Source organism: Hyaena hyaena, unplaced genomic scaffold (genome assembly GCF_003009895.1).
Source record: "Hyaena hyaena isolate Hyena2069 unplaced genomic scaffold, ASM300989v1 scaffold_173, whole genome shotgun sequence".
Taxonomy (NCBI): domain Eukaryota; kingdom Metazoa; phylum Chordata; class Mammalia; order Carnivora; family Hyaenidae; genus Hyaena; species Hyaena hyaena.
In genome coordinates, this window is record NW_024080805.1 from 1510226 (window position 1) to 1528923 (window position 18698).

The 18698-nt window shown below is 35.2% G+C and overlaps 1 protein-coding gene across 1 annotated transcript; it reads right to left on the bottom strand.

The window, feature by feature from the left end:
* Positions 1-1359: 1359 nt before the first annotated feature.
* PEX13 (peroxisomal biogenesis factor 13) lies at positions 1360-18411 on the bottom strand. Its single transcript, XM_039240349.1, has 4 exons — positions 18275-18411; positions 5404-6098; positions 4746-4871; positions 1360-2134 (listed from the first exon to the last, which is right to left on the bottom strand). Exons 1-4 carry the CDS (start codon positions 18364-18366, stop codon positions 1836-1838), a joined length of 1212 nt encoding a protein of 403 aa, XP_039096280.1. The 5' UTR covers positions 18367-18411; the 3' UTR covers positions 1360-1835.
* Positions 18412-18698: the final 287 nt, after the last annotated feature.

Below are 18698 nucleotides of genomic sequence, written 5' to 3' on the forward strand. Positions count from 1 at the left end.
TTAAAAAAATTTTTTTTAATGTTTATTTACTTGAGAGAGAGAGAGAGAGAGAGAGCACAAGCGCAGGGGAGGGGCAGAGAGAGAATGGGACAGAGGATCTTCAGTAGGCTCTGTGCTGACAGCAGAGAGCCCAATGCAGGGCTCAAACTCATGAACCGTAAGATCATGACCTGAGCCAAAGTTGGATGCTTAACAGACTGAGCCACAAGCACCCCCAATTTAGATGTTTCAACACCAAATTTAATAATGTTTTATCAAAAATTATTTCAAGGACAAAATCTCTATAAATTATTCTAACAACAGCAGAACCTCTAATTATAGAACACAAATGGAAAATAATATACAAGGAACTTTATCTCAACTTGAAGACTAAATAATATCTTGGTGTTTGAAAAATAGGCCTAAGATAAATAAATTCTACTATCTTATTATTTTTTTCTGCATGAGATCAATATTTGTATCTTAATATATTTAAGTTATGTTACTTATATTGTCATTTTAGAGGCTCCCAAAAAGACTTTCGTTAAGTTGTATGCTGAACATACATTTGGAAATTATGTTTTAGTGTGAACTGTTCTAGACTTAATTACTTGATTAACATAAAGTCTATAGGATGAAAATATTAAATCAAAATCTTTATCAAATAGTCCCAGGTTTTCAGCAAATATCTGTATATGTATTTTTGTACATTTGTATTCCTGAAAGTATTATTTTGTAGTATGATCGTCTGGATTTTCCAATTTTGTATGGATTTTCCAATTTTGTGGGGAAATATTCAGTGTACTGAAATTTAACTGCACTTAAAATATTTATTAAACACAAAACAAGTCATATAGTTTTATCATATGCTAAATGGCATTGCATTTATAGTCTCAGTAGTAAAAACCTAAAAGAATGTGTATCTAATGTGACATGTTTTCAATGTCTGAATACGGAATTTAAAAAGTAATTATACAAGGGAAAGGCAGAGAATCCATGAAAAGATTTAAATCATTACTGCTGGAAGTGATTATACTGTAAATGTAAATTCAGAAGATTTGAGTCTTGGCTGGAGAAAAATAATGTAAATCTTTTATATATTCTGATTTATCCAGGATGAAAACTAGTCATACTGTAAAGGGATAAAACGTTCTGTGATCCTTAGAAGAAATGGAAATAATCTGTAAGAAAGAGAAATTTCAGCCTTTTTTACTATAAGCAGGAAAAACTATAAGGGCTAAATATCACTCTAGAACCATGCTTCTAGTGACCTTTTCAAGACCTTTTCAAGATGAAATTTTAAAAATACAATAAAAGGTAAAAGTATCAATTGTTAGTAGGTAAAAATATATTACTGCCTAAAACAAACCCAAGACTGGATATAACACAGATCAGAAAATTTTTATTATTCAGTTTAATTAAAGTTGTAAAAAAAAATTAATAGCCTTTTGCTTGTTCTCATATTTCTATGTTATCACTCAGTATCTGAGGATTCCAAATCAATTCCAAATCTCTATCTTTAAAAAGCATTAATGATCCCTACTGTAGTAAACAGCATATTCTATAGTTCATCAATCTTACTCTTTCAATAAACATAGGATTTTAAATAAGATGAAAATGACAGCAGTCTCCATAATCTTAAAATCTAGATGAAACAAATATCCTCATGGTCTAAGAACTCATAATATGTAACCAGGTCATTAGACCAACATACTAGTGTACAACTTTAATAATTTCTAGCAGCAAAACACCCAGAATAGCCATTAACAACTGTGTTCATTGGATTGTAGATTAATTTCTTTGCAGGAAGTAATTTTTAAAAAGTACAGTTCAATTGCAGGCAAACATGAAAGGTATCAAAGATCTTGTTTATCTCCACCTTTCCCACTGGAATCAGGTGCAACTGGAACCTTATTAGTTTCAACAAAAACAGATTCAAAGGCAGCTTCCTGTTCATCCAAAGAATCAGCAGCCGTGGCTCCTTTAATTTGTGTTGTGTTGGTAAAAGACTGTTGCTGCTGGGAAATTTTACTGGATTCCACTGCTTTTCTACCTCTTCTTTTACCAAGAATTTTGACATAATTAGCAGGTATAAGTCCTGTTGTTTGACCATCAAGACTAGCCAGAAGCCAACCACGCACTTTGGGTTGCTGTTCTGATGGAAGAAAAGACAGCCTTGTAATTATAACACATTTTGGAGTCCAACAAAATATTAATAATAAAATATTAGGAAAAATCTGTTATACTTACACAAATATATTACATGTATTACATTACATGCTTATGTATTTTATATATTCAGAATCAAATGATCAGTAGGCTTAACAGTTCTAGGGTCCTTTCTTATAATTTATAATTTATTTTATACTTACTGTATTTTCAACCTTAAGTTTATTATCAGTTGGTCCATTCAGAGTAAGGAGATTCAGTTCTCCCAAAAGCTAAAACTAACATCACTGTCTTTCATATTTTAAACTGAAATTTAATAAATGAATTTCTCAAGCCTTCTCAATATAAGTTACAAGGAAGTATAGACTATATATATATGAGTCAAATTTCTTTACATAACTTTTGTCCAAAGTATAAAATTCATTCTCTGTGATTGTGATGAATAATTCTGAAGATGCTGAATGCTAACTTGAATCGAAGAAGGGCAAAAATAAAGACCTCAGTTATCTCTAGCCACATGACAAAAAGGTAAGGCAATACTCTAAGCTTAAAGTAGAAAAGATTTATTTAATATATTCAATTTTGCATTTTGGTATTTTATTTTATTAAATTTTTTAAATTTATTTCTAGGAGAGAGAGAGATAGACAGCGTGAACAAGGGTGGGTCAGAGAGAGAGGGAGACACAGACTCCGAAACAGGCTCCAGGCTCTGAGCTGGCAGCCAGCACAGAGCCCGACGTGGGGCACGAACCCACGAACCGCGAGATCATGACCTAAGCGAAAGTCAGACGCTCAACCGACTAAGCCATCCAGGCGCCCCTGCATTTTGGTATTTTAAAGATTACTCATACTTTTAAAAAGCAGTTTAACTTTAGAGTTTTAGATCAACACTGTAAGTTACGCACAATATAACATTTTTTAGTTTAATACTCTACAATAGAGAAAAAATAAAACACTTAAAATCAACCATGTCTGTGACTGATTTTGTTCTAAATGCTCAAATGTATTTTGGGCAATGGAGGAAAACAAAGAAGCAAAGCTAAAGTGTTAAGAGGTGTCATTAGTGGACGAATAATATGAGATAAATGTACCCGAAAGAAATCTTACTTGATCTTCTTTATACTTTATTTAGATTAAATAATTATTTGTATTGGTCCTAGCTCTAACAATAAATCTTAAAAAGAAATCAGTCTTTTGTAATCCAAAATAGGAAAGTGCTACTTTCACTAGAAGAAAAATATGAATATAATACTTAGAAATGTAGGTTTTGTGTATGAGGGATGAGGCAGAGATTTAACAAATTCGATCCAAATTTTTCAATTATTTATAGAATAAACAAATTATATGAACATTGAAGGTATTTGTTTCCCCTATATAATGACTAGAACTAATTAAAGTCTCAAGCTTCCATTAATCACATGGAAACAGTCAAAGTAGTTACAAGTACAGGTTCTAAAGTCAGACAAGCCTAAATTCACATCTTAGCTTTATGATCCCATTTAGTCATTCTGAGTCTCAGTTTTCTAATAAGAAAACAAGTTCAGGATAATAATAGTATCTACATCACAGCATTATTATAAGAGTTAAGTGAAAGATATAAAGTATAGTGCTTTATACTATAAAGGATGGTTGTTACAATTGTCACTAGTATTTTTACCATTTTAACCAAATGTTACTTTTCCTAGCAAACTTGAGTCCCCACAAACACACACAAATTTTTTGCAAATACATAGAAATTCTGATCATTACTAAGGAAAGCTAAGGGAAAAGGCTATTTTGCCTGGAGCCATTAAAAACTATTAGTGACCTGGTCCAAAAATTAACCTGTGATGTATATAAATTTCTTGCTGAGGTTCTTTAATATTTCATAACAGTAATTCCTAAAATATTCATGTTGAAGTTTCTGAAGTAAACACTATTCAAATAAAAAAGAAAGCAATACCAGTCCAAGCAAATAACACTGACAGGGATACTTAGTAACACAAGAATTTCTTTCGGTTGTCAGATTTGTTACATGTAGTGATAACCTCATGTTTTTGTGTGGGGATTAACAGAGTTTGGAATTTAAGTTTTGAGTTTAAAGTGATTATATAAACAAAATCTTTCCTTATCTCAGTGCAATACCATTGGAACAACCCTGTTGGGCATTTTCCTCCACATCCCCATATCTGGAAGTTCTAAACTGACACAAAAGAGAATTCCTAGCAACCACATCTGAGTTAACTAACAATGACCAAGATCTTTTGTTGCAGTTTTTTTTTCTTAAAGCACTGCTTTTTTAATTTAAAAAAAATTTTTTTAATGTTTTATTTATTTTTGAGAGAGAGAGAGAGAGAGAGAGACAGCGTGAGCAGGGGAGGGTCAGAGAGAGAGGGAGACACAGAATCCAAAGCATGCTCCAGGCTCTGAGCTAGTTGTCAGCACAGAGCCTGACGCGGGGCTCAAACCCACAAATCATGCGATCTGATTTGACCTGAGCCGAAGTTGGACGCTTAACCGACTGTGCTACCCAGGCGCCCCTTTGTTGCAGTTTTTAATACTACATTTACAAATTCAAAAAATTCATGGGTAATTCCAATTTATTCATGTTTTGTTACCTTTGAGAGCTAAGTTTAGCATATCACCAGCACGGAAAGAAATTTCTTCTTCAGACACAGCAGCAAAATCATATTCTGCTCTAGCAACTACATGGTCATCCTCACCACTTGCCCAATTGGTGTTGTCTACAAAATTAGGAATTAAGAATTAAGGTTAGGGTTAGTGTTCACTGGCTATGGTGTAAACTGTATAAATCTATTTGCCAAGAGAAAAGCACCACCCTCCTCCAAAGTAAATTCTATAATTAACACTATGAAAAACCCAACAGTGCATTCACTAGGATATTTATTATGAACTTTGTCCTCTTTTTCAAGGTCAAAATTATAATTACCTGTATACTATCTTATCCACTTCCCTGCCAGTAGGTTTTAGAAAGATGAGGGAATTATGACCTATGCATCTTTGTATCCTCTACAGCATCAAGTACCCTTTAAATAGTAGTTAGGCAATGTGTACTGATATATTAAACAAACAATAAATAAATCAGTAAGCCTGTTTTTGCTATATATTGATTTCCTAGTTTCCAAGTTCTTAACTGAAAATATAACTGGATCAAAATATTAAATACAAATGAATAGAAAGAACATCAATTTAACAAATCTATTCTTGAAATTCGAGATTGTAATGTGTTTTTTGAACCTATTCTATTACTCTTACCTGTGACTTCATCATTATGGGTAGACAGCAGTTTCCAGATGAGGTAAGGACCACCAAGGATAACAGCAAAGAACAAGAATATTGGCCAAGATTTGGCTGAGTTAGCTGCTCTGTCCTCAGCACCAAGGCAGGCCACAGTTCCTTCACTTTCTGCCCATAGGTCCTCATTCTCAGAGCCTCTTCTTAAACCTATCATCCACTGTAACCGTCTGTAAAGATACCTTATAGTCCTAACTAATGCAAAAGCTGAAAAAACCTTTGTGAAATGTATTTTTAATCGGGAAAAGTGATTTGCTACATCCAATACAGCCCTGAAACTGTTATAGACAGCTGAAAAGGTAGCATCCATCATCATACTGACAGAGGCAAATGCATGCACAATGCTTTCAATGGACTGAAATGCACCTCTGCTGCTTTCTTCAGCTTGCTGAACAAATCTACTAGGTGGCAGATCATCTACACGGAGGCGATTATAGCCCAACCCATTATATCCATAACTATAAGGGCTATAGCTTCCATAAAACGAATTTCCATAGGCACCATATCCTGAAGAAAATGAACTGTAAGCAGGTCTGAAAGTATTCACACTGCTGCTTCCTGTCTGCTGTGATGGCCTTGGAAGAATAGGTGGGGGCACTCTGGTAAGTGTTGGTTGTCCAGGTCTTGTCAATAAATTAGGACCCAAATCAGCAGATCTGGAAAAAAAAAAAAAGATTCAAATTAGCAACTTAAGTACATAATAAATTCAATTCAAAGTAACTATTAAACACTTCTTACATACCTAGTGTTAATGACAGATCTCCTGAAGATATGGTAAGAATAAGGATTAGTCTCTAATATCCACATGCTTAGAATCTCAATGTTAAAATGAACAAGAGAAACTCTGCTATTTTCTTGTTTACTTACATTGATATTATTAGCAGTATCTTCAATCTATTTTCTCAGAATTAGTTACAACTAGGTATTTGTCCATCCTTGTCCCTAAATGGCACTATCTTAATCACTATAGTTTTATAACAGGTCTTAGTAGTAATCAATAAAACACGTCCAGCAACGTTTTTCATCTCCAAGAGTGTTTTAGCTTTTTGACCCTTTGAATTTCCATATACATTTTAGAATCAGAGCTTGAAGTTCCACACCCTCTCCCTCAAAAAGGGGTGCCTGGGTGGTCAGTCAGTTAAATGGCTATTAGTTTCAGCTCAGGTCATGATCTCATGGTTTGTAGCACAGAGCCTGCTTGAGATTCTCCCTCTTTCTTTGACCCTCCCCAACTAGTGTGCGTAAAAGCACATGCACGCTCTCTCTCTCTCAAAATAAATAAGCATTTAAAAAATACTTATTAAAAAACTCTACTGAGATTGTTTGGGATTATAATAAATGTATAGGTTAATTTGAGATAAACCACATCTTTATAATACTTAGAGTTTCAACCCACATTTATTAGGCTCTTGTTTTCATTTTGTTTGTCTGTTTGAGAGAGACAGAGAGAGAGAGCGAGCGAGCATGCAGGGGAGGGAGGGGGAGAAAGACTCAAGTAGGCTCTATGGGGGCCCAGACGTGGGGCTGGATCTCACCACCTCAGCTAAAATCAAGAAATCAAGAGTCAGACACTAAACCAACTAAGCCACTCAGGTGGCCCTATTAGATCTTTTAAAGATTTTACCGAATAATGGTTTTTAAAAATAACTTTATTGAGTTTCCATAATGTTTTATAGTTTCCTTGTGGCAGGTTTCCTTTAGATTTATTCCTGTATATATGATTTTTTTTTTGATGCTACTGTAAATGTTGTCTTTTAAAATTTCACTTTGATACTGTTATGTAGAAGTAATAGATTTTTTTGAATATGGTCCTTATAGCCAACAATCTTGTTTTTGATTCTTTTGGATTTTCAATTAAGGATTTGCAGCCATTATTGTATATGAATAATGATAGGTTTATTTCTTTTCAATTCTTACAGTTTTGATTATTAAGGAAGGTATTGCACCTAGGACATGTCATATAATCTTGAATAGAAGTGATTATTATGTTTACTGTAGAGTTATTGTAAATTTAGTTTTTATTTTTTTCTTTTCTTTAAAATTTCTTTTTAATATTTCTTTTTGAGACAGACAGAGAGAGAGAGAGACAGACAGAGAGAGACAGAGAGAGAATATGAGTGGGAGACTGGCAGAGAGAGAGGGAGACACAGAATCCAAAATGAGCTCCCAGCTCTGAGCTGTCAGCACAGAGCCCGATGCGGGGCTCAAACTCATGAGCCGAGCCGTGAGATCATGACCTGAGCCAAAGTAGGACACTCAACTGACTGAGCCACCCAGGCGTCCTGTTTTCTATTTCTATTTGCTAAGTTTTCACTATCAATGAACACTGAATTTTATCAAATGATTTCTCAACATCTATCAAGATGATTATGATTTTAATTACAAATTCAATTTCTTTAGTATCATGCTACTTAAAATACGGTTTGTGGACCAGTGCTAATTTATGAGTCATATGTACCAATCTATAATGAGAAAAGTATGAGACTGTTTAAGTAATCTGACATTGCTATATTTTTACTGTATTTTATAAAGGTATTAGCTATCAACACAAACATTTTGAGAAGCACTACTTTATAATTATAGGCCTATTCAACTTCTCTATTAAAAATTTTTTTTAATGTTAATTAAAGAAGAGGGAGACACAGAAACTGAAGCAGGCTCCAGGCTCTCAGCTGTCAGCACACAGCCTGACATGGGGCTTGAACCCACAAACTGTGAGATCATGACCTGAGCTGAAGTTGGATGCTTAACCGACTGAACCACCCAGATGGCCCTCATCTTCTCTATTTTTATTTTTCTTAAATTTTTATTATTTTTGAGAGAGACAGAGCATAAGTGGGGGAGGGTTAGAGAGGGAGACACAGACTCTGAAGCAGGTTCCAGGCTCTGAACTGTCAGAACAGAGCCTGACATGGGGGTCGAACCCACAAACCGTCTAATCATGACCTGAGCTGAAATCAGACCCTTAACTGACTGAGTCACCCAGGCACCCCTCATCTTCTCTATTTTTAAGTTATACCTTGCTTAATCCTCTAAATCTCTTCCCTTCCTTTCTAGATTTCCTGCCTTTTTGTCTCTTTGTGCAAAGAAGAGACAAACTATGCTTTAGGTCACTGCTATTCAAAAGGGCCAATTCATCACAAGATAAGGATCTTCTACCATAAGGTGAATCAATGAATTCTTAATGCCAATTGAACTAAATAGTATGGTTAGTATTAATGTTGCTTTACATTCTGGCCAAAATTTCATTAGCTTTTTGTGGGCTGCTAATTCATAGTTAGAAAAACAGCAGCCACAGTCTTGGTAGCTACAGAATACACTTAGAACATCGCTCTAATTATCTCTAGCAGAGTCTAAATTGTTGTTATACCCAATGAGTTCTTAATTTTGGTTACTGTATCTTTGTTCCACATATTCCTTTTCCTTTTGATAGTTTCCAATTATCTGCCAAAATTCCTTATGTTTTCTTCTATTGCCTTCAACACATTAAACATTGTTAATTTAAGTTAAGGTCTCTTCAGTAACTCCAATTTCTAGAGTCCCTTTGAATCTGTTTTTTCATCTGTTGTTTCATTTAGTTTCAATTTACATTATCTAATATCCTTCTGGGTCCTGCTATTTAATTTTGCTTACACATGACACATACAAGAAGAACTGTGGCAAGAATTTGAGACTCTGGTTGATGCTCCCTTCCTCCAGATGCATTTCATTCTGGATACTATTTTCTGAACTATCCTCTAGTTAGCTTCAGGCAAACTAGCCTGCTAAAGCTATTATCAATCCATGATTGTCCTTAATCTAATTTCAGGGATTGAGATGATCTGAAGCTGGGCTTATGTTCCTGTAAGGATATGTCTGCTTTTACACCCTCCTATCTAGACAGATGTATCTTTTTAGGGTCATAACATAAGGTATGGGTAATTTATCAGCACCTCATCTTGGAGGAGTACTAGACTCTAACCATGCTCCAACAATCTGTCAAAAGTGCTCTTCAACTACCTTCCCATCATTTAAACTGCTTCTTTTGGAATCAGCAGCAGCTTCTATGAGAATCTACTCTCACCTTTGTGGATTTCCATCCTTCTCTGGATTTGGTCTCCATAAATCTTTATCTTATTTATTCTATAATGCATTCAAGCAGATGTTTTTATATTCCGCTTAGCTTTTCTATTTGTCCTTAATAGGGTTTTTGTCCCCCTTATTCTGCCCTGATAAGAAGTCCTTCCCACAATTCTTTGTCCATCATTGTACAGTATCTTAAATTTGTATCCATGTCTGCCTCTTCTACAAGGTGAGCTCCTCACAGGTAGAGGAGTTATCCTTGTTTCTCTATCACCTACTACAGTACTTAGCTTATAATAGGTACTGATACAAACACGATGCTGAAGTCTCTTTTTAGTGAATATTTAAAACACATATATCACAGACTATTAATACTGATTATTTTTCTTTATATATCCTTCTTTTGTTTTATAAATTTTGATGAATATGTTAGTTTAAAAATTATAAGGAATTAAATGTAAATACTTCATTAAAAAAAGAAAGTTTTCTTACTCTTTTCTGGTTTTAATGCTATTTCTGGCATATACCAGTACATTCAGTGTCCACATTCAGTCTGGCTTTCTGTTACAACCACCTAACACACCTAAGACTTAAAATAACAAAAGATGTATATTCTGTACTAAATGTGCCAAAAGTCTCCCCAACCCAATTTATTTTGAAAAATTTCAAACAGAAAAAAAAAGTTGAAAGTACAATGAATGTCCACATTCCTTCTATCTAGATTCAACAACTACTATTGTTTTGCCACATTAACTTTCATTGTCTAGTCTTTTGAAAATTTTTGAACGATTTGAAATTAACTTATAGACTTGTAACATTACTTCTAATACCTCAGCATGTATTTCCTACAAGCAAAAATATTTCATACAAAACAATACCATTTTTATATCTCTAAAAATTAATAATTCCATATCATTATCCAATTAATATTCACCACATATCCATTACCTTCAAGTGTCTTTAAACAGTTTTATTGAGATACCAGAGGTATGCAACTATCAACCTATGTAATTCCAAAACATTTTTATCAACCTAGGAAGAAATCCCATATTCATTAGCAGTCACTACCCATTTCCTGCTCTATTCCCTATCATAGGCAATGACTAATCTAATTTCTGTCTCTATAGGTTTGTCTATTCTGGTTATTTAACATATAGTTAACGCTTGTTATTTGCAATAGTTATACTCTATAAAGTTGCTATGAACATTGAATTAACAAATATAGAATCATTGCTCCTGGGGGAAACAAAGAACTTCAGCATTATACTTAGAGGTTGTTTCAAAATAGCGAAATCACCAACAAAAATATGAAAAAATGTGGCATCCATTCGACTGTTAAAAGGACACCTGTTTAAAGCTTAAAGCTAAAACAAGAAGCCAGAGTGTTGCTTTGTTCAACCTCAGCACATCTCATCTGAGATGACTCAGATCTTTTGCCACTCTATTCATGTCTGTAAATGATCATGAAAGTACCATGAGCATTGATTTTGGGATTACAATAAATTTTAGTGAGTAGGAAAATTTGCAAATATGGCATCTGCAAATAATGAGAATCTACTATACATGAGTCATACAATATATGATATTTTATGACCGGCTACTTTTACTTAACATAATGTTTTGATGTTTCACCCATATTGTAGCATTTATCAGTACTCCATTCCTGTTTACTGCTGAGCTATATTTATCCATGCATCAGTTGATGGACCTTAGTGTTGTTTCCACTTTTTGGTTTTCATGATTAATGTTATCATAAACATTTATGTACAAGTTTTTGTGTGGACACATGTTCTAATATATCTTGGGTATATACACCTAGGCATGGAGTTGTTGGATCATACAGTAACTATGCTTAACCTTTTACGGCCTTGTCAGATTGTTTTCCAAAGCAACTGTGCCATTTTATATTCCTACCAGTGGTGCATGAGTGTTCCAATTTCTCCACATCTTTGCCAAAACTTGTTATGATTTATCTTTTTCATTATAGCCAACCTAGTGGTATGTCATGGTGGTTTTGTTTTAGATTTCCCTGACAGTTAATGATGTTGGGTATCTTTTCATGTGCTTATTTGCCAGTTTTAGATCTTCTCTGGAGAAATGTCTATTCAGATATTTTGCTCATTTGAAAAATTAGGGTATTTGCCTTTTTATCATTGAGTTATAAGGGACAAATGTCTTTTAGGTTGTTGTGGACTTTTTGAACAAAAATTCAATTAAGGTTCACACACTGCAGTTGGTTGGTTGTCTCCTCATTTCTTCTAAATTAGAATCATCCCATTTTTTTAAATGCCCTGGACTTTTTGAAGAGTCCAGCCAGTTTTCTTTTAGGATGTTTTACATTCTGGATCTGTGTTCTCCCAAAATGTTGTTTAAATATATCTCTACCCCCTACAATTCCAGTTAAACATTTCATCTAAAGGTTTAATTAGAATCATGTTAACATTTTTGGCAAGAAGAATTCATGGGTTATGTTTACTTCTTATTATATCATATCACAAAAAGTAGAACCAAACTTTAAAAAGGGCCAGCTGACTAACAATGTAGTATTTCCTGGTTTTCATAAAGTAGCTCTGCTCTAAAGTAGGAGCAATAATAGATAAAGAGAAAAAATAAGCATATCTAGATTTACAGAACAGAAATGAAACAGAAATGCAAAATGATTGGAGGGGTGAAGCTACAGGCCTACTCAATTCTGGGTCTGAAATCAGGCAGTGACAACCAAGACTTAGACTTCTAGGAAGTAACAAGAACTAACAGTGCTCCATTCTAATGGAGTTAATTCATTGCTTGAAGCTGTGCGCTGGGATGCACCACTTTGGCTTCTAAAAAGAGATTATGAAACTTGCTGACAACACTAAGATTTTTAGAAAGTTACAGAACTAAGAAGGGTAGGACTCTGACAAGTCCTCAAGCCCAGGAAATGAAAGACATTAACTACTGACTCAGTGACTTAATCTTTGATATCCTTAATCTAAGCCACCATTTTTAAACCTGATTCTTACATGGGAGGATGCATGCTAAAGGAGCAGGGAGAGACAAATGTAGAATCTAGACAGAGAGAGATAAATGTAGAAGGGAAAGAAGAGGAAACACAGCTCAAAAATGCCTATTCAAAACAAACGTATCAAAAATGTCATACACAAGAAGAAAAACAAAACACTAAGAAACCAAACTAACAAAAATCAACAATTAAGATGAAAATTCATTCAAGGAAAAATAAGTTTTATATAACAGCTCAACAAGGATTGCAAAAATGTAGAAGAGACATAAATGAAGCAATAATTTCTGTGAAATAAAAATTGAAATGAAATTAAGACATGTAAATATGAAAAAAAAATCCCTCCATTACAAATCTTAGAGATGATGGAAGCTCACAGCCACAGGGATTATCTTGAAACTATGAGGCAAGAAGAAAATTACTTGTAGACTAATCCTCCCATAAAAAAAAAAAAAAACTAGAAAAGGTAAAAACATACAACATTATCTGTATAAGACATGAGAGAACAAGGCACTGAGGAATTATGAAGTCAATATCCAGGAGAAAGAGAAAACTCAGAGTTCATTTTGAGATGTTTTTCAAGGGACAATGGTCAGTTTTGGAATACATGGCTGACAGGACGAGAAGCTGAGCAGAGCTTTCAATAGACACCATGTACTAAGAAAACAAAAACTAGAACTCAGAACCGCTAAGGAAGAGGGCCACTGTAAAACGCCACACTCCAGACTGGGACCTTAAAGGGCCACATGCTAGGAATAAGGGTGAAATGGTATATAGGAAATAGGCTAGCCCTTGTAGGCACTAAAACCACAGCTTCAAATTGGTTCAATTCTTGATTGAATTCAACTGATCCTAGACTGCTAGTGGCATAAGATGCCTGTCAAAAGTCAAACTCTCAAGAGGAAGATAGCAACCTAGGCCTCAAATTGCCTTAAATTATTTACATACAATGTCCAGTTCTCATTAAAAAATAATTGTGCCTATATGAAGACTAAACTACATGTTAAAAAAAAATAGAACATTAGATAAATCAAAGAGATCTATAAGTGTACAGATAATGGAGTTACTAGGTGGAGAGTTAAAACAATTAAGACCAAAATATTCAAGAAAAAAAGACAAGATTGAGATTTTTCAGCAGGGAATAGAAAGTATAAACAGGGCCAAATAGAAATTCTAAAACCAAAAATTAAAATAACTGAAACTATGAACTTAATGACTAGTTTAATGCCAGATGAGACATTTTGAAAGAAAAACATCAGTGAACTAGGAGAGAATTTTGAAGAAAATACCCAGAATGAAATATGAGTAACAAAAAGATATATACAGAAAGGAGGATAAGGTATGGGCTGTACAGTGAAATACAGAGCATATATGCTGTTGGAGACAAAGGGGTGAAAAAATGATGGGCAGAAGCAGTATTTGACGAGATGATGGATGAGACTTTTCTGAAATTAATCAAAAACATCAAGTCAGATTCAACTATCTCTATGAATCCCACCGAAAATAACACAAACAAAACTGTTTACACTGAGGCCAAACAAACCATAATGGCCCCAAACCAAAAACAAAGAGAAAAATCTTTAAAGCACGGGAGAAAAAAAGAGATTCCTTTCAAAGAAATACTAATACAGAAATGGCCCAAACTCTCAGAAAGCTTACAGAAAAAAAAATGTTAAAAAGGGAGCCAGGAAAAAAGCAGGTCCCTAATGACAATGTTGAATTAGGGGATCTCTAGATTTTTTGTTAAGGAAACAAGAAATGTGTTTATAGTCCAAAGCTCAGAAAGTCAGATATTGTTACTTGCAGTGGAAACTATTCCTGATACAATGTTTAACAGAAGTCCCCCAGAAGAAGAGATGGGAAAGAATACTGCTTGAACAACAGATATAATTAGTGAAAATTTTACTGAATTAAAAGATTAAATCCTTACAGTGAACATTATGAGTGAGCAGGAACACTGTAGATACTGAACAGGAGGAAAAAATATACATGTTTGTATATTCATACCTGAACGGAGCACAATAAAGTTGCAGAGGACCAAGGTATCAGATAAAATCTTAAAGGCTACTAAGGAAAAAATACCTATAAAAGAATAAGACTCAATAGAAAAATTTCTGTACTTATGCAACCTGGATAAAAAGCCCAAAAAGGATAGTACAAAGAAAGAAAATTACAGGCTAATTTCACCTAGAAATATATATGCAAAGATCTTAAAATATGCTAACAGAATTCAGCATTGTATTTTATAAATAGTCACAATTAAGCAGTTCGTCCAGAAATTTAAGGATATTCAACATTAAAAAGTTAATTGATGTAAATAAACCACATTTCAAAGAAAAAAATACATACAATTATCTCAATAAATGCATAAAAGTCATTGATAAACTGTAATACTCCTTCAAAACAAAAATCTGAGCAAGGAGATGGAAGTTCAAAAGGAGAACTATCAAAACCAGAAAGCAAACATCATACTTCATAGAGAGAAGCATTCCAGTGAAAGTCAAGAGCAATAGAAGATTGTTGGTTATCTATGCTGGCTTATTTGTAAATGACAGGACTGTCAACATGGAACGCAAGAGGATTTCAACCGAACCATCAGAACAAATTAAAAGTCAGAATTTTGCTGGATATAAAAGTTGGAAAAGTACTTCATGGAGACAGTCACAAAACATTATTTAAGGCAAAAAGGTCCAAATTCTCATAAAATATATAACGTTTCAATAAAAATCACAGTAAGTCTTTTTACAAAGGCTAAATGTAACAAAGTCGATTTTGAAGAACAGCAATGTGTGGAGGTTACTGACAGACCAGATATCAAAGGTGATTAAAAAGTGTGGTGCTAACATTAGAAAGACTAATAGAATGTATCAGAAAGTTCCCCAAACAAAACCACACATTTGGGAAAACTTAATGTGATGCAGATGACATTATAAACTAGCATGGAATATATAAATTAATGGTACCAGGACAGTTACACACATGGAAAAAAACTAGATTCTCTATTTCACGTTGATTTTGTACAACACAGTCAGTTTCAGGTGGATTAAAGACATGAATGTGAAATGCAGGATATTTAAAAACAACATTTAGATGTTGAAACTAATTTGACAATAAACTATTTGTAAAAAAAAATAAATAAGAATTAATAAATAAATAAATAAATAAATTTGAAAAATAAAAAAAATAAAAAAAATAAAAAAAACATTTAGAGGGGTGCCTGGGTGGCTCAATCAGTTAAGGGTCAGGCTCTTGATTTTGGCTCATGTCATGATCTTGTGAGATCCATGCCCCCCCCCTTCCCCTCTATATGCTCTCCCCCAGGGCTCTGTGTTGACAGCGTGGAGTCTGCGTGGGATTCTCTGTCTCAGTCTCTCTCCCTCTCAAAATAAGTCAACTTAAAAAATTAAATAAAGTAAAGAAAATAGAGATAAATTTTCTTGATCTGAGACAGAAAGGGTTTCTTAATCAAGATACAAAAAACATGAATAAAATATGAAAATTTTGGCTATACTGAAATTAAAAAGTACTCGTACAACAAAAATGAACACAACATAAATAAAGCAAAAGGACAAGCCACAGCCTGAAAGACATTAAAAACAAACAGAATTAGTATGAATTAAGGAGTCTTAACAAGTTAAGAAGCAAACATACAGCCAATTAAAAAGTGAGCCAAAGATATCAACAGAAAAATCTCAAATAGCTAATTAACTTTCAAAAGGACAATTTTATCACAGAAATACCAAATTAAAGATGAAAATATTTCACATCCATTAGATTTGACAAATACACAACCAAAAAATAACATCATCAAATGTGAGAAAGGACATAGAAACAGAATACCCTGCTACTGAATAAAAACTGGTATAAAACCACTTTGGGGAGCAACTTGGCAATAGTTAATACATAAAGATAAGCATACCCTCTACCAAGCAATTCTATTCCCACTAACATCATTAGAAAGCCTCTTGGAAATGTGGACAAGGAGAAAGGCACAAGAATGGTCACTGCAGCAGTTCTTAATACATAACTAATACTTTAACACAACAGAATAGTTTGTTTTTATATAATAGAATATCCTATGGCAATTAAAATGGACTACAGCTATATGTATGAACAAGATAAATCTCAAAATCAATAATATCTAAGGGGAAAACATTTTGTAAAATGATACACAGTTTGAAGATATTTAAAGTTTAAAAACATACTGAACACTGTACACACATACATATAGCACACAAACCTAGGTACCAAAGTTTCAAAGTATAAAAACAGGATTTGGTACACTAAACATCAAATAGGGACAGTAGTTACAACAGGAAAGAAGAATGGGAGGCTTAACCACTTTTATAATATTTTTTTAAAGTATGAAAAAAATCTGGGGCAAATCTGGAAAAATGTTAACATTTCTTAAAGCTAGGAGTAAATACACAAGCATTCATTATCTTACTCTCTACTGGTCTCTACGCGTTTAAAATTCACAATGAAAAAAAAAAGGTTAATTTTACATAAACAAGATGCCAAGTATAAAATCTCTGTCTTCCAGATAGCTGTCCACACTTCTTTTAAAAGTCAAATCACTCATTAAAAAGGTAACAGAAAAGTGTCGTCCCGGCTTAACAGTATAATTAAGGCTTATTACTTGTTACGTATCTATCATTATTAAATTAAGTGGCTAATATGTTCAAGCATCATAACGCTTAAGGATTACGAGATCTTTTTTTTTTTTTTATTTCTGAGAGAGAGAGAGAGAGAGCGAGAGAGCGCGAGCATGAGCAGGGGAGGGTCAGAGAGAGGGAGATACAGAATCTGAAACAGGCTCCAGGCTCTGAGCTAGCTGTCAGCACAGAGCCCGACGCGAGACGCGAACCCACGAACCCTGAGCTCAATGAGCTGGGCCAAAGTCGGACGCTTAACCAACTGAGCCACCCAGGCGCCCCAAGGAGTACAAGATTTTAGAACACAGAAATACATCTCAGTATACTGGGGATTTTTAGGTGCTAGGCAAACCTACTATATGATAGGTGATGACATTCGAATGTCATCACCTAAATTTATGTGTACGGATCCACCCAACACGAAACAAAGTTGTGAAAGTCTTCTTTCATTCTATTTTAACCCTTTATCCATTTAACACTGATTAAAAACAAATACAAAACACACAGGCCTTAGAAAAATGACACACTATTTTGCACACAAAAGCCATCGACAGGCCTTGGATTTAGAACTCCGCCTGAAAGTTGCTTCTCCAAACATTTATCCAAAACGTTGCTGAGTTATGCTAGAAAACAACGCAAAGTTTATAGGCTCGGGTTCCAGTTGCGTAAAAGCGACCTTTTGGGCTTTCACCAACTTCTCGAGAGGTTGTTGAGAGCTGTGAAGAGACTCTGTTCCCTATGGAGCCGGGGCTGGGCAAGTGCCAGCCACTCTCATCTGCGGAAGACCGAAAGTCTAACGCTTTAAAGGAGGTCTAGCAGTTTTGTCAGGGCGTCCCGCTGACAGGAAGGGGCAGGAAGCCGTCCCCTTGCTTCCAAGCAGCGGGACCCAGTGAGGCGCCCAGAGGATCCCTGAAGAGTATCTCTACCAAACGCCGTCAAGTCAGCTGTTTGACATCTAAATTCACCACATAGGCAGCCCATCCCCACCTTGATATCCTCAACGTAGGAGTCTGGTTGGGGGGAGGGGACATCTCAGCCCAACAACGGCCTCAACCGTCTCCTGCCAAGTTCCTGCTCCAGCCCACCACACCCGCGGCCTGAAGAATCCCACACTCACTGGAAAGTGGGGCCGGGTCCTGGTCCTGGCCCGGCCCCCGGAATTCGGCGGGTCTCCCAGGGCTTCGGGGGAGGCGGCGGCTGGGAAGCCATCTCCTCCGCCTCCGCTCGACTCCCGGTCCGCGCCGGGACGCTCCAGGCCCGGGTACACTAGCACCTCGCGCGCCAGGCGCAACGGGCAGAACACCGAGCCCTCCACCCCGCCCACACCTGCAGTCAGGATGTCGCTTGTAGTGCTTTGCTAGCTGGGGCCTGAGGATAGGAGGATGCCGCTAATCCACGGGGGTGGGAAACGCTCTATTTTTATTTGCTTTAGTAAGAATGTCCATTCTAAACCTGAGGCTAAGGGCTCATCGATATTTCTGACAGCGACTAGAACTTCCTAGACGTCGGAGTCCACGGAGGCTTTTCTGGGACTAGTCCGA